The sequence below is a fragment of the Rhamphochromis sp. 'chilingali' genome, assembly GCF_963969265.1.
Source record: "Rhamphochromis sp. 'chilingali' genome assembly, chromosome: 15".
Taxonomy (NCBI): domain Eukaryota; kingdom Metazoa; phylum Chordata; class Actinopteri; order Cichliformes; family Cichlidae; genus Rhamphochromis; species Rhamphochromis sp. 'chilingali'.
In genome coordinates, this window is record NC_137942.1 from 5644922 (window position 1) to 5659178 (window position 14257).

The window sequence follows — 14257 nt, forward strand, 5'->3', positions numbered from 1 at the left end:
GCATTTCATGTGTGTTTCCTTCAAAAGAAAGAAAAAAAGGGGTCAAAATGTACTTTGAAAATACAGACAATTTTATTTCAAACTAAAAGCATATATTATGGTTCTTGTTTTCTCAAATTGATCACACAAACCAAATAGACAAATTCAAGCTTTACGCTAAAAAATAGTTTCATGACATCTACCATCTTAATCTCTCCCTTTGTCTCACTGTAATCAAAAGTTAACAAAAGTTTTCTCGCTGTAGTTTTTGCTCCACTCTTCTCGCGTGATTTCTGCTCTTTGTCGCTTTCTTGCCGCTTAATGCTTGCTCTCCAGCTCTTTCACACGCGTGGTCAGCTCCTCTAGCGCTTCTTTCAAGTCCTTCACCTCCTTCCTCAAAGACTGAACCTCCTGAGGGACAGAGACACACTTGTGATTGGGTGGAGTCCAATGATGTCATGGAGTTGCTCATGTTTAGCTGATGGTCTAATTAGCCATCAAGGTTTGGTTGAAGCCAATAATGTAATCATTGACAGATTTCTCCAAAAAAGTCAAAAATAAATTTGCAACTGAGACACCAAAAGCAAAGTTTAAAGACTCATAAATCAGTTATGAAATAAATTAAGGAAAGTCTAACTCCTAAAACTCATTCACTTATTATCTGCAGCTAAAACAGAAGCAAAACATTGTGGATCTAAAAGACTCACCCCGCTGCTGTCATGCTGATTCCCTGCAGAAGCAGTGGTGGTCTTCAGGAGACTCTTGTGAACTTTGAACTCCTTAGCTTTAGTCGTAGCTACAAACCCGTCCTTCAGGGATATCAGATTAGGCGGGGCCTCTTTTCCCTCAAACCACTCATCAGCTTCGGCCGAGGGCTCGGGCCCGACGGTGTCTGGGTACAGATCTTCCTGGAACAGGTCCGACTGCACAGGCAGAGACAAAAAAAGAGAGTCAGAGTTCAAATTCCGCACAGATTTTCTTGAACCATGAACCTAAAACCTAGGATTTGCTAAAACCTTACCTTGCGTGGCACGGTCATGACTATAGGCTCACACTTCCTCTCGTGCAGCTTGTAGAATCTGAAATTAAAATAGTTTGTTCGTATTTTAGGTTGTTGTGTCAGATTAGGCTGAAATAATACGCTTCAATTTGGAGGAAGAAGAAAGATTTTGCCCTCAAAATGTTAAAGAGCTGAACAGTAAGCTGGAAGCTCATCTAACAGTGCTTTTAGTATCAAGTTGATGTTGTGGGTGCCATCCCATTCTGCATTAAGAGAATGAGAAAGCAGAAAAGATGGATGCAGACGCTGTGAAGTCACCATTTGCTTTGGAAAGTGTTATGAGTGCTTAAGCTTTCGCCATCTTGGTGTTTTGAAAGCAGATGTGAGGCATGGATTCACTGTGAAACCACATGGTCACTGAATAATGATCCAGCACAGCCTGGATAATCCTGTGAGGCCTATAATGATCTCATAATCTTCATGTTTTCTTCACTATGACCCCAAACTAGCGGCTGAGCCCATAAAGTCTTCACAAAGGTGTTAAAGAGGTCACCTTGCTGCTTGCATAGCTAAAACCACTGAGATATGCCATTACCTGGCGATTTCACATTTGTTGACCTCCAGGCCCCTCTTGGGCATGTACCCCATCCCCTTCTGGCTCTCCTTGCTGCTGTACATGGACAGGTAGTGGACATAAGGAGCTTCATCTGTCACCTCGAAGTAACGGATGCTGCTGTCTCCCTGTGAAAATGACAGGATCAACAAGAGGGCTGACTGAGTCTGTGTGGGTGGTAGTGATGCAGAAAGGCTGTTGTTTCATAATCTAAATCTAACCTTGCCACAGAGGTAGACGACGCCAGTGTCTGGGTCAAAGAATGGCAGGAGGACGCCACTGCTGGTGTCCAGCTCCTGCAGGGTCAGTGCCTCTCCAAAGTTTTTCTGTTAAAGGATAGAGAAATATTTAGCAATTAATCACATGTACTCTAGCATCACATGTACCCAGCAGACTGCAGGTAAGCTGAGGATTTAATTGAGGCTAATATTTCAGCACAGACACTTAATACTGTAATCTGGCTGTTGTGAAACAGTGGTGTTGTAAATGCGAAGAGATGCTCCCTAAAGGCAAACACCTAAAGTTTGGAATCCACCATTAAGGTTCAGCTGTAAAGATTTTCGCACTATAAAAGGGTTTTTACTTATTGTGTAACAGGTCAAAATGATTCACGAGTACAATTCAGCACAGCAGGCTGCTCTTACAATCATGTGCTGAAGGAGGAAAGCTGACGCTGGAGGCGTTTTGTGCTCTGCAACTCAGCTTTTTAAGTAAAAGAAAAGAAAAGAGTCTCAATATTAAAGTTGGGGCACATGTCATCTTACAAAATCTGTTTGAGGATAAGCCCAGAGTCTTATCTGAGAGAAAGGTTACAACTCTTTTATGAGACTGTTTTGTCTTTATTTCAGGTGGGAAAGTGTGACTAAACTGGACCCCACTCTGAATTTAGGAATACAAGTCCCAAAGACTACATTTGCTACATTTTATTTTTTTAAATTTTCAAACATTAACGAATACACATTTTATGTCCCAGAGATCTCAAACCACATGCTCAGAGGAATTTAAGACATGACTAAGGATTATGAATCATAAAGTTCAGTAAGCAAGATGCTTTGTCTGAGACTGACTCTGTCAGTTGTTGACACTCACCGGATCCCACAGCGCCACCTGCCTCTCACTCATGCGACTGAAGCCGGTACTGAGGATCTTCCCGTCGGACACAAACACCGCCCTGACAGGCCTGGAGCCCTCGTGAGGCTTCTCCTTCTCCTGCACACGAGAGGTGGCGCAGAGTAGCAAAGTGGAAGAAAATTGCAAATTATATGGAGAAAGAAAAACTTTTCAAAATAAAAGTGCAATATTAAATAATTTTTTTATTTCTCTTTTTCCATCATCATTATCAACAAATCAACTGAAAAACTCTATATTTGGTAGTTTCCTGGTTTAGTCATACAGCAAAAGGCCAAAACCAAAAAATAAATGTTTTTTTTATGAGCATTTAAGAGAATTCCCTGTAGATTCATCAGTAATGATAAAAATAACTGGTGTAGCTCTGCTGAGTGTGGCCAGTGTTACTCAAGATCTTTGTGCAGAAACGTGACTTTTAAAGACTTCCTCTGTGACACTGAAGTGATGGTGGTGACAGAGCGAGATAGCGAAGGCCGATCAGAGGAAACCTACGTAGAGGACGGTGCCCTTGCGCGGGTCCAGCACCCTCAGGGTCTTGTCCTTGCAGGAGGTGAGAATCCAGGAGCCGTCCCTGTTCCAGCAGGCGCTGTAGATGAGGTCAGTGTGCACGGTGTCGATCCTCACCACCGCGTCGCCACGAGCCACGTTCCACAGGATCACCACGTTATCACAGCCTTCATGGACACAATGGTGACATCAAAAACAAAAAAAAAAGCTTAGAGTCTCATTAAAGGCTCATGAATTAAATTTAAGTGATTGATACAGAGTTTCTCGTTTCTTTTTTAAAAAACAGGCATCATGTGCAATTCAGCCTGATTTAGATTTTCACTTTTAAACAGTCAAGAGCTTCAAAGTTTCACGTTTGCAGTGAAGAGGAACATGCAGAAAACAGAAGTTCACAAATGAAGTGGACGCGCTGTTTTACACCAAATAAAGCCTCTGGATTACACTATGATACCAGAGCACCATATAAAGATCTGAGACACATCTAAACCTCGCGTGGCCAAACATTTGCATGTGCATTTGTGAAATTTTTGATTGCAAAAAATGTTTCTGATTATCTACCTCTCATATAATTTTTTATAGTTTTTCTTTAAAGGAACTGACTCATTGTTGCAGCAGTGACACACATTGATTCAACTTTCTTTTCTTTCAAACAGACACGTGGAAGAAACAAAGGATGGAAAATACTGTGAATGTGTAATTCACTGTACTGTTTCATCTATAGTTGGTTGTTAAGGTGTTCTTTAAATGTTAATATCTGTTAGTGAAAGAGGAGAACTTGCTTTTGTAAGAGCTAACAGGCAAAAAATTGTCTAAATAAATGTAAGTTTCTATTGTTAACTCTTTTTGCATAGAAATAGTTATATATTTTCAAATATCTAACACTGATAAGGGGAACAGTACCTAAGGGGAACCTAATTAGCCAGCTATGTAATAGATACACCAGCTTGGTTACCAGAAGGTAAAAAAGCTGGAGTAACAATAAATAAGTGATTTGAACTATATTAGCAACAGTGGAAACACTGGAGCAAAATTAATTGACTTTTCTGTTCTGATTAGATGCCCACTATGACCACAAATCATTTCCTCTGAAGCAATGTTACAGTTTGAATGTTTAATGTTTTTAATGCTTACTTAACTAAAATAATAATTAAAAATGTAAAAAATAAAACTAAATGAAACTATTTTGAGAACTTTGAAAAGTTACTAAAATAAGGCTTAAAAAACTAGCAAATATTCTTTTATTACCTTTTAGTTTGGTAAAAATAAATAAATAATAATAATCATATATATTGAGACTTTGGATGTCTTTAGATGGTGAGTCAACTGCATTAAAAGTTTTGTGTTTTCACTGTAAAACCTAAATCTTTTCCTAAATCTTGCCTTTGACATATGTCGCCCATACAATAATAACTTAAAAGACTCAAACTATCACAAAAACTGATGAAAGGTAAACTAAAACTAGACATTTTTAAACAACAAAACTTGAACTGAAACATTAAAAATCTGCTCTGGAAATTTACTGAAACTAAACTGAATTAAAAACAAAAAGTCAAAATGAAATCAAATAGAAACTAATTAGAAAATGCAAAAACTATAGTTGGACCTATAATACGTGCTTACTTAGCAAATTTATTAGACCACCACCCAATTTTAAAGTGAAATATGCTGGAAATGTTATTGCAGCTTAAATTACAGATTGTGAAAATATTTCAAGAATATTCTGAATGATGTGCGCCCACTCGGTGAAGATGTGCACTGTGCACCTCTTGTGCTGCACCCTGCTGGGCAAAAATAAGACCTTAAGTTTGTAATGATGGCATGAGATCACTTCTAAAGACACCTGAATGATTCAGCAGGAGTCGAAACTTTTAAAGAAATTCCCAAGTCTAAACTTATTTTCAGACTTAATACCTGTTAAAATTAAGTCACTGGGTTCTTTTTAAGGATAAGATTCAGAACCACACGCTGCCAATCCCAGCTGTCTCTAGGACAAGGATCTATATTCTCCTTCTTCCTGTGCTTTTTCCTTATTTTTTGTGATTAGTTTTTAATCTGGAACGCTGAGTCTGTAATTAAGATGAAAGATTAATAAAGTGTGACTTCAGCGTCTGACAGACTGAAGGTTCAGAGAGTTCGTGTAAAACCGTGAGCGGAAATGTCATGGTGCTGCTGATCAGAGTTCAGAGCGCAGAGCGAAGGAGGGTGGAGGCTTGAGAACTTCCTGTTAAGCAGAGGTGTGAGTCTCATTCAGCAAAACATCTGCGATATGTTACGATCATCCCTGTCTGCTTCCTCATTACACATGATACGCTTCTGTGTTTTTAGAATCAGCGAATAATACCTGCACTCATTAGCACATTATGGGCAGTGGGGTGCCAGCTCAGGATGCCAACACGTTTGGAGTGACCTTCCAGCTTGACAACGGGATCTGTGAGCGGTGAGGTGAGCCCGCCTTCCGGGATCTCCCAAATCTATTCACAGACAAAGACTTTTAAACATCTAGTTTTTGAAATCACAAATAGCATTAGGAATATTTCATGTCAGACTTTATTGCCTTACCATGACACTGCAATCCTCAGAGCCACTGGCAATGATGTTGTCATTATGAGGACAGAACTCGATGTCCAGGACCGGACCCGTGTGGCCACATACAGTGGGGTAGGACATGTCGATACGTCCTGTCTGCAGAGGCAAGCATCAGGATAGGCAACCCGTTCTCACTCCCAAAGCGTAACATTTTACGCTAGGTGACAAATCGTCACCATATTACGTTTTCGGCTACCCACCACGTTCCTAAATGACGACCTCGGAAAAAGAGGAAATATGAGAACCGTCTGGACTGAACCTACACATGTTCGCTCTTTTTCTTCAAATCGCTTAGAAACACGCTATTTAACATCATTAAAGTCCTGGTTAAGGTCAGGAATAAGGTTATGGTCAGGGCTAGGGATAAGGTTAGGTTTAGGGCTGGAATACAGGGCTGGAACGTCTACTACCGCGGGAGCGTCATTGCACTGGATTCCAGCCATAACCCGCCGCGTACCATAAGAACGCCGAAGGTCTCCTTTCGCGTTCCTCAGGAACGCCGCGGGACGTGACAAAACGTCCACATGTTACGCCTCGGGAGTGAGAACGCTCTGGGATAGGAGGACATTGACTATGACTCATGCATGCAGTGCAGAAAACACTGCAGCTACAAAACGTAAAGAACAAAAAGCTAATGCAAGAAAAAAAAAGACAAAACTAGATGAGAAGTTTATCAGCTGACACCAATTAAACAGCTTTGCCTTCAATTAGTGCTCATTTCTAGTAAGTGGGTTAAAAATGAGATCAGGGCCAAGAAGAGGAAACCCAGTCATGAAGCGGTCTGAGAAAAATAACAATTACACATCATTTTTATTTTTATATCTTGCATTATAAGTCAGTCACATTTAGCTCCATGTAGTTGCATTCATTCTGGTAAAACCTTAAAAAAAAACACTGGGCCCTGAAGCAGGATGACACAACCATGCCAGCATCACGCTCAAAACAGGATGAGTTTTTTTCCACTACAGCGCAGCTCTGCAATTTTATGCCCACTGGTCCCTGCACTTATTTTTGTCCTTTGAGAATCCCATGCAAGATGCGAGATAAGACCATGAATAATGTGATTTCTGCAGGCTTCACCAAGGTAAATATAAGATTGTTTAATACCACAAAGTGGGACAATATAATTGTCAGGTAAAATAAGGCCAGGACATTAGATTCTTGTCACTTTCTCTGTCATTTCTAATGATATACTTAGTTACATGAGATGGTAATTACTTAGTCTAGAGGCAGTGATCTCTCTACAGTTAACTGCAGCAGCAAGAAGCAGTGACATTATTCGGTGATTTTGTCTGACAAACCTGAGCAAAACTCCACGAAAAAAGATTACACATCTTTCTGAAGTAGTCTTCATACCACAATCACATAAAAAACACCTAACCTCACTGTAAGCATTTTCAGTGCCTGCACAGAACGAACTTCCCAAGCCCGAGGGAACACTTCACTGAGTTCACAGCCTCTGACAAATTCAGCTGGCCATTAACTCGGCCACAAGGTTTGCAATTTTGCACTTTTTCGGGCACATAAAATGCAATAAATGAGCTGCAAGGCCTAACCTAACGCCCTCTATAAGTGACTGCACAATAACTGGGTTGAGGCCACATCCTGTCCTCCTACACTGAGCTGACAACAAACTCCTAATATGGTGAAAACTTCTCAACAGCAGAGCAAGTGACGTGTAGACAGACTCAAAGACAGCATCAAACTTCCTTATTTAGCTGAATGTGTGATGGTGACTGGCAGCATTCAAATTTTAAAGTGCAAGAATGCTGCTAAAACAACATTTAATCCCTAACCTGCATCTGTAATAGTTAACACACCTAAACATAGTATTAAGAGAAGTATATAAAACAGTATAGAGCCGAACGGTGGGTTTATTTGTGTTCTTTTGTTTCCTGGTGATTCCTGTGACCCACCTTGCTCAGCGGAAGCACCATGAAGGCTCCCCCACCGCTGGCGTCTACAATCATGGCCACAAACTTGGGGTTAACGGAGCAGAAATTGCTGTCCCAGGTCATCTGGGAGATTCGGATGTCATCGTAGCATTGGTCGGCTTTCACAGCCTGGCCAAAGACGTGACGGAACTTGCTGGACCTCACAACCTTTCTGGACATGGTGAACTGAGAAAGAATGAAAAACAAAAAGGGTGGAAAGAGGAGAAAATTAATGTGCAAGAAGTGCAAGAAGTCTGTAGCAGAGTTGAGAGAGATTTATTTTATGGGTCATCATAAATCATATTGTTTGTTGGTGCTCTTTGAGTTCATGCGGAAATAATCTGACAGACACAAAGCTGATGAAACCGTTGAAAGACTCAACAGAGGAAAGCTAAAAAAGGAAGAAGCAAAAGCTTTCACAACTGCTTCCTCTGTGACTGGTACTCTGGCACTCTATCTCCTTCTCTTTTTAACACATACATATTAAAAAGCAAGAAAATGTACAAAAAAACAGTAGAAAGGAAACAAAAAAGTAGGCCTTTTATCATCTAAAGCACATGCAGTGTCCTTAAAAAAGGTACAGAAGCTGCCCGAGCGGCAGTTACACCACATCCTACAAAGAGAGTAACAAAACCACAAACCTTTCTTTTCCTCAGTTCATACAGTCATGCTGTTACTTAATTCCCCGCATGTAGGCATGCTTTAAATGACATATTTGACGAAGTAAGCTGAAACATATCCGGTAAATGTAAGTGTCTGCGTGCGCAATGAGATCAGAACTTCAATCAAAAGCAGCTGCAAAATATACGAACTTTGCATCACGCAGGAAGAGATGAAAAGCACTAAATAAGTCTTTCTTTACCTCCATTTGTAGAGTTTACTTCCTGAAATCTGCAGCCGCGCCTAAGCTCAGATTCGGTAGCGTATGACAATTTTGCTGCATGTGCATCACAAGACCTCTCGGGCTTCTCTGCAGCTAATTTAATAATCCTTTACAGAGTGAGCCATAATTTTATCAGGACTCTAAATGCATGTCAGTAATCTGTCTCGACCACTATCTCTCTGTGTTGTGATGGAAAACATTGACCAGTACAAAGTAGGAAACAATTCACTGCCTTGAAATAGGAGAAACTCAGGCCATGTGGAAGATGAGAAACAAAAATGTGTCACTGAAATTAGTGACATACGGTTAGCTTCAGCTATTTCCTTCTTTAACCAATGCACCGATTACAGGTAAGATGATATCTTCAAGAGGTTGAGATTGCAGAGAGATGATGCGGGCCTACCTGGGAGTCGTGTGGGGGTGATTCAGCTCAAGGAGTTTTGGCAGTGCACCAAACGCCCTGCCACCAGAATGAGAACACAAGAGGAGACTGTAGGTTAAAGTACATGACAAATGACAGGGAGGAAGTGAGAGTTTCAAACGAAGGTGGAAGTAGGAGGTGTCGGCTGTGACATGTGCCGTCTGCAACAAGCTGCAGAAACCAAAGTGAAACACAGGGCACCATATAAGATCTTTTCTAGGATTGAATCATGATAAAAGCGTCTAGCGGTGCAATGCAGAGTTCAATCCACACTTACCAACGACGGCAAACAGATGCAGGCCATTGCTGCTTAGAAGTCACCTGGTTATCAAAACCACTTCACGTCCAACAACACAGATAAATGCAGTATGTCTGAAGAGCTCACAGAGTTTAAGTTAGCGTGAAAAAGACTCAATATTTTCTTGAGTGACGGATGTCAGTGCATGTCTGTTCTTTTTGACTCATGATTTCTGCAGATATTAGAGTTAAATACTCTATAAGAGGCTTCTCATCTGCTGCTATTCTTTCATTAGATTTATATAAGGCATCAGACAAATCTTAAGACAGACAAAGTATGTATGAGGGAAAGAGCAAAGATGAAAAAAACCCCAGTTTTTTAAGGCCTAATTTTCAGTTTTTAAGCAGTTTCCCAATTGGGGACACCTGCAGTTTGTACATGCTGATGATTTCAAATGAAATGAAAGTTATTTAGATGATGTTTCAAATAACCTGTCAGAGTCTGAAGACTTCCATGTGTTTCAGCTTCAGAGACTGGCTTCTTAAAGGACCCTGAATTTCAGGTAACCCCTAATCGAACCCACTTTATTTACATATCACATTTACAGCAACCTGTTCTCACACCAAACCTAATTAGACTTAAACTGGCAATCAGCTGTTTTTGCACATGATGTCACTTTATTAGTCATGATTACTCAGCCTGTGGAAAGGCTTACACTTACATTATGGGAAATCAGGGATGCTGTAATTTAATAGTTCAACCATTGCAAGAGGTTAGAAAAAAAGAAGGCAGGAGTGCTTGGAGGCTAGGTGTACTTGAAACTGAGGGGTGGCAAAGAAAAAGGCTTGGTGAGTTGTATCTGAGGCTGGACACTCAGCAAGGAGAAAATGACTTGTATTGATTGGCTAGGCAGAGAGATCGAGCTGGAAAAGATGTGCAGGGTGATTAAGGAAAGAGATGAAAATGTACTTATGAGTGAAGAGAGAGTCGAGAAGGTGGAAGGAGTATTTTGAGGAGCTGAGTGAGGAAAATGGGAGAGAGGAGGAAAGATGGAGGACAGTTAGTGAATCGGGAAGTGCAGGAGATTAGAAAAGAGGAAGTCAGGGCAGCCATGAAGAAGCTGAAGAGTGGAAAGGTGGTTGGTAAAGATGATATACCTGTGGAGATGTCTGGGTGAGAGGGAAGTAGATTGGCAGATCGTTTACCAAAGCCTTGGAGAGTGAGAGGATGTCTGAGGAAGGGAGGGAAAGTGTACTGGTCCTAAAGGGCACTATAGTGAGTTCTTTTGCTTTGAAGAGAGTTGATGGAGAAGCATGGAGAAGGTCAAAAGGAGTGTCAGTGCATCTTTGTGGCATATGTTAAGGTGTTAAGAGAAGAACTGTGTTGCTGAATGAGGAAGTCACGAATGACAGCGAAGTATGTGTGGTGCAGGACAGAATTCAAAGTTTGAGTAGGACTGCTCTGAACCCCTTCTTCTTTGGAGTGGTGATGGACAGGCTACCAGATGAGGTATCCATGATTTATGATGTTTTTAGAGCACATTCTGATCTGTAGCAAAAGTAGGGAGAGGTCACAAAGGGAGCCTGGAGAGGTGGAGGTATGCTCTGGAGTGAAGAGCAATGAAAGTCAGTAGAGGCGAGGTAGAATATCTGTGTAGATGAAAACGAGACAGGTGCAAAAGGGGAAGATGCATAGGCAAGGCTGAGATGGTTCAGACATGCGCAGAGGAGGTTAGTGGATGGTGAACATGGATCTGCCAAACTGGAGTAAAAGAGGAAGACCACAGAGAAGATTCATAGATCTTGTGAAGGAGGACGCACAGAGGGTTGGCGTGACAGAGGTGATTGTTAGAGACAAGGTGAGATGGAGGCACATGATCCCGTGTGGTGACTGCTAAAAGGGGCAGCCAAAGGAGAATCATCTGAATGCATGGGCCTCTAGGTGTGCTCTTTTAAACCTCTTTTAAATCCTTCAACTATAAGGAAGTGCAAAACTCAAACAGCAGGGAGAACCTTTCAGCTCCTAAAATTCTAAACTTTTAGTCTATAAGTTTTATTATAAAAGCAAACTCAGTCTAATCCTTGAGTAGCAGAGCTAAAGCACTTCCTGTTTTTTGTCGTTTTGACACAAAAAACCTCATGCACACATGTTTTTACACTTGTCCTCACAAGGGTAAAAACATGTGTGCAAATGTCACTGAAATATAATTTGGTTTAATGCAGCAGAACTAGGACAACTGTTATTTCCTTACCAGGGCATGCCTACGTCACATTGGACTATAGTACTTTTTTTTCTGGGAAAGCCTTGCATACTTCAGCAAGACAATGCAAAACCACACACCACATTTATTGCAGCAGCATGGGTTTATAGTAGGAGTGGTTAGTTTGCAGTCCAGATCTTTGACCAATTGAAAACATTTAGTGTTATGAAACTAAAAATACAACAATGGAGACCCAGGACTGTTAAGCAGCTACAATCGTCTGTCAGACAAGAATGGGGCAACATTCCTCCCTCAAAAGTTCAACCTCTGGTCTCCTCCTCAGTTCCCAGAGGTTGCAGAGTGTTGTTTAAAGAAGAGAGGATGCTACACAGTGGCAAAAATGGCCCTGTACAAGCCAGTTCTGAAATATATTGCTGCAATCAAATTCAACATAAACTGATTTTTTTTCTGAAAATGTATTTCCTCTTGCAAATACCAAAGTCCCCCAAAAAGAATTGATAAAAATAAATAAATAAAATATAAAATAAGCTTTAATTTCAGTGCATAGAATCACCAGTCAAATATAGTAAGACCAGACTTATAGCATTTACTAACTTTGGCCCCAATAAAGATTTTAAAACATTTTCTTTAATCTAGAAGTTACACTATAGTACGACAGAGTATTAGGGCCACATTAAGAAAAGTGTCCATTTTGAGATTTAAACTGAAATTTCAAGATTAAACTCAAAATAGTATTTTGAGAAAAAAGTCAAAACATGGATATTACAGTTGTCATTTCAAGCCAAACAACTGCCATGGCTCCTATACTCTCTAGAAAATCTGTAGATGAGTTAGTGAAACATCTGGACCAGCTGTGATTCAGCATACATTCTCTGTCACTGCCAGCCTTTTGTACAAATCTGCCCAACTCTTCTACTTTTGTGTGTTTTTTCCTTCTAACCAGACGCAGCTTTATGCACCGTCTTTTCAACATCCTTATACTTATAGCCACACTGTGTTTATGTTCTAAAAGAGAAACTGATTCTGACATGGCTGAATTCATGTAGTTTGTTGAGATGCAACTTTGACTGGCAGCTGTTTGAATGTTTTACACCTGTGAATAATCTGGGGTGTACAGTATACAGTACAGTTAGATATCAGCCTGTGTGTCGGTAATTCAATTAAAATCAGCCAAATCTGAAAAAGGATTCCCATCTGACCCCCTTTTTGTAAATGTTACTTTTAATTGCACCATTTTCACTCACGCATTTGTAATTCTTTGAGTAGACAGAATCTCAAACTTAAATCTGACAACTATTTAAAAATGAGCATATAAGACATTTATTTTCATACAAGGGGAATCAGAGTGAAAAAAAATCAACCTGGTACCAAAATGTTGGTTGTTTTGGACGTTTTCACCACTGAAGTATCAGAAAAAAATCCAGGTCTCTGTAACTCTACATCCTAGACAATAAACCGATGTAGTGTGATACACTGTTCAAACAAATTTAAAGAACGCTTTTTAATCAGAGTATAGAATCAAGTCAGTTGACTTTCTGGGACATTCGGTGGCAGTTTAGCTCTGTGGGTAAGCAGGCGACCCCATGTTGCATGACGGGTGAGCAGCAGCCTGGGTTGGAGTCCAACCTGTGGTCCTTTGCTGCATGTCTGTCCCTCTCTCTCACCCTGCTTTCCAGTCTGTCTTCACTCTTACAATTCAATGAAGGCAAAAAATGTCAAAAGGCCCCCGCAGGACCGCTATCTGATGAGCACTGCCAGAGCCTCCAGCAGGCCACTGGTGTGAGGGCTGGCCTGAGGGCTTGACGCCCTCTAGTGGGCTCTGGCAGACGTGACAGGGTCTGGAGACTGTTATGCAGCCTCTAGCGTCATTCAGCATCTCCGATTTGGTGGTCGATGCACAGACCTCTACAGGCTCGGCAATGATAACCGAGATAACGGGATGAAAGTTTTGAACCACTGTCAGACTACGCTGGTGCAGTGTGTCCTGCAGTTCCTGGAGGATGAAGAAATTGACACCATTGACTGGCCCCCACGCTCACCTGACCCAGTTCAATAGAACACCTGTATGACATTATGTTTTGGTATATCCGATGTCACCAGATTGCACCTCAGACTGTCTAGGAGCCCAGCGATGCCCTGGTCCAGAACTTGAAGGAGATCCTCCAGGAGAATCATTCTGAAATGCCGCAATGACATTTTGGCTACCTGGACTAGCCTCCCACATAACTTGTGTCTTTGAATTCAGCCAAACTATGTGGCATCCTTTTGTTCCAGTCACAAGATTTTTTTTCCCAGTGAGATCTGATGTGTTTTCGGTGTTCTTTTATTTTTTTTGAGCAGTGTATATATCCTGTGATACTGATGCGCAAAGTTGAAAATCGTTCTGAACAAAACGGGGATCTAAGATTTAGAAAACTGAAGTGCATCTACCACCTGAAAACTGCCTCTCTCCTGTAGTTAGTTGCAGGAAATATAAAAGTATTAAAAACATCTATGTTTTTAACACACTGCTCAGGTTGTTAATATGATGTATTAGAGTCATATTATAAATTCTTCCTTTTTTGGTGTACAATCAAATAAAACATTGGATAAAAAAAAAAAAACACCAAATCTAATTTTAACCCTGACACTAAGTCTGAACTCCCTGTTGTACCAAACACCAACCCTAATTCCTAATTTTTACCTACACTCTAAAACCAACCCTTAACCCTCCCAAAATGAGTGGCCTCAGGCAGGGATTATATTAC

At 40.8% G+C, this 14257-nt stretch overlaps 1 protein-coding gene across 1 annotated transcript; it reads right to left on the bottom strand.

The window, feature by feature from the left end:
* Positions 1-48: 48 nt before the first annotated feature.
* On the bottom strand, positions 49-9162 carry coro1a (coronin, actin binding protein, 1A). The gene is made up of 11 exons (XM_080904637.1): positions 9034-9162; positions 7730-7933; positions 5787-5909; positions 5569-5698; positions 3213-3394; positions 2682-2801; positions 1814-1918; positions 1575-1720; positions 1001-1058; positions 687-902; positions 49-390 (listed from the first exon to the last, which is right to left on the bottom strand). Exons 2-11 carry the CDS (start codon positions 7925-7927, stop codon positions 298-300), a joined length of 1371 nt encoding a protein of 456 aa, XP_080760763.1. The 5' UTR covers positions 7928-7933; positions 9034-9162; the 3' UTR covers positions 49-297.
* Positions 9163-14257: the final 5095 nt, after the last annotated feature.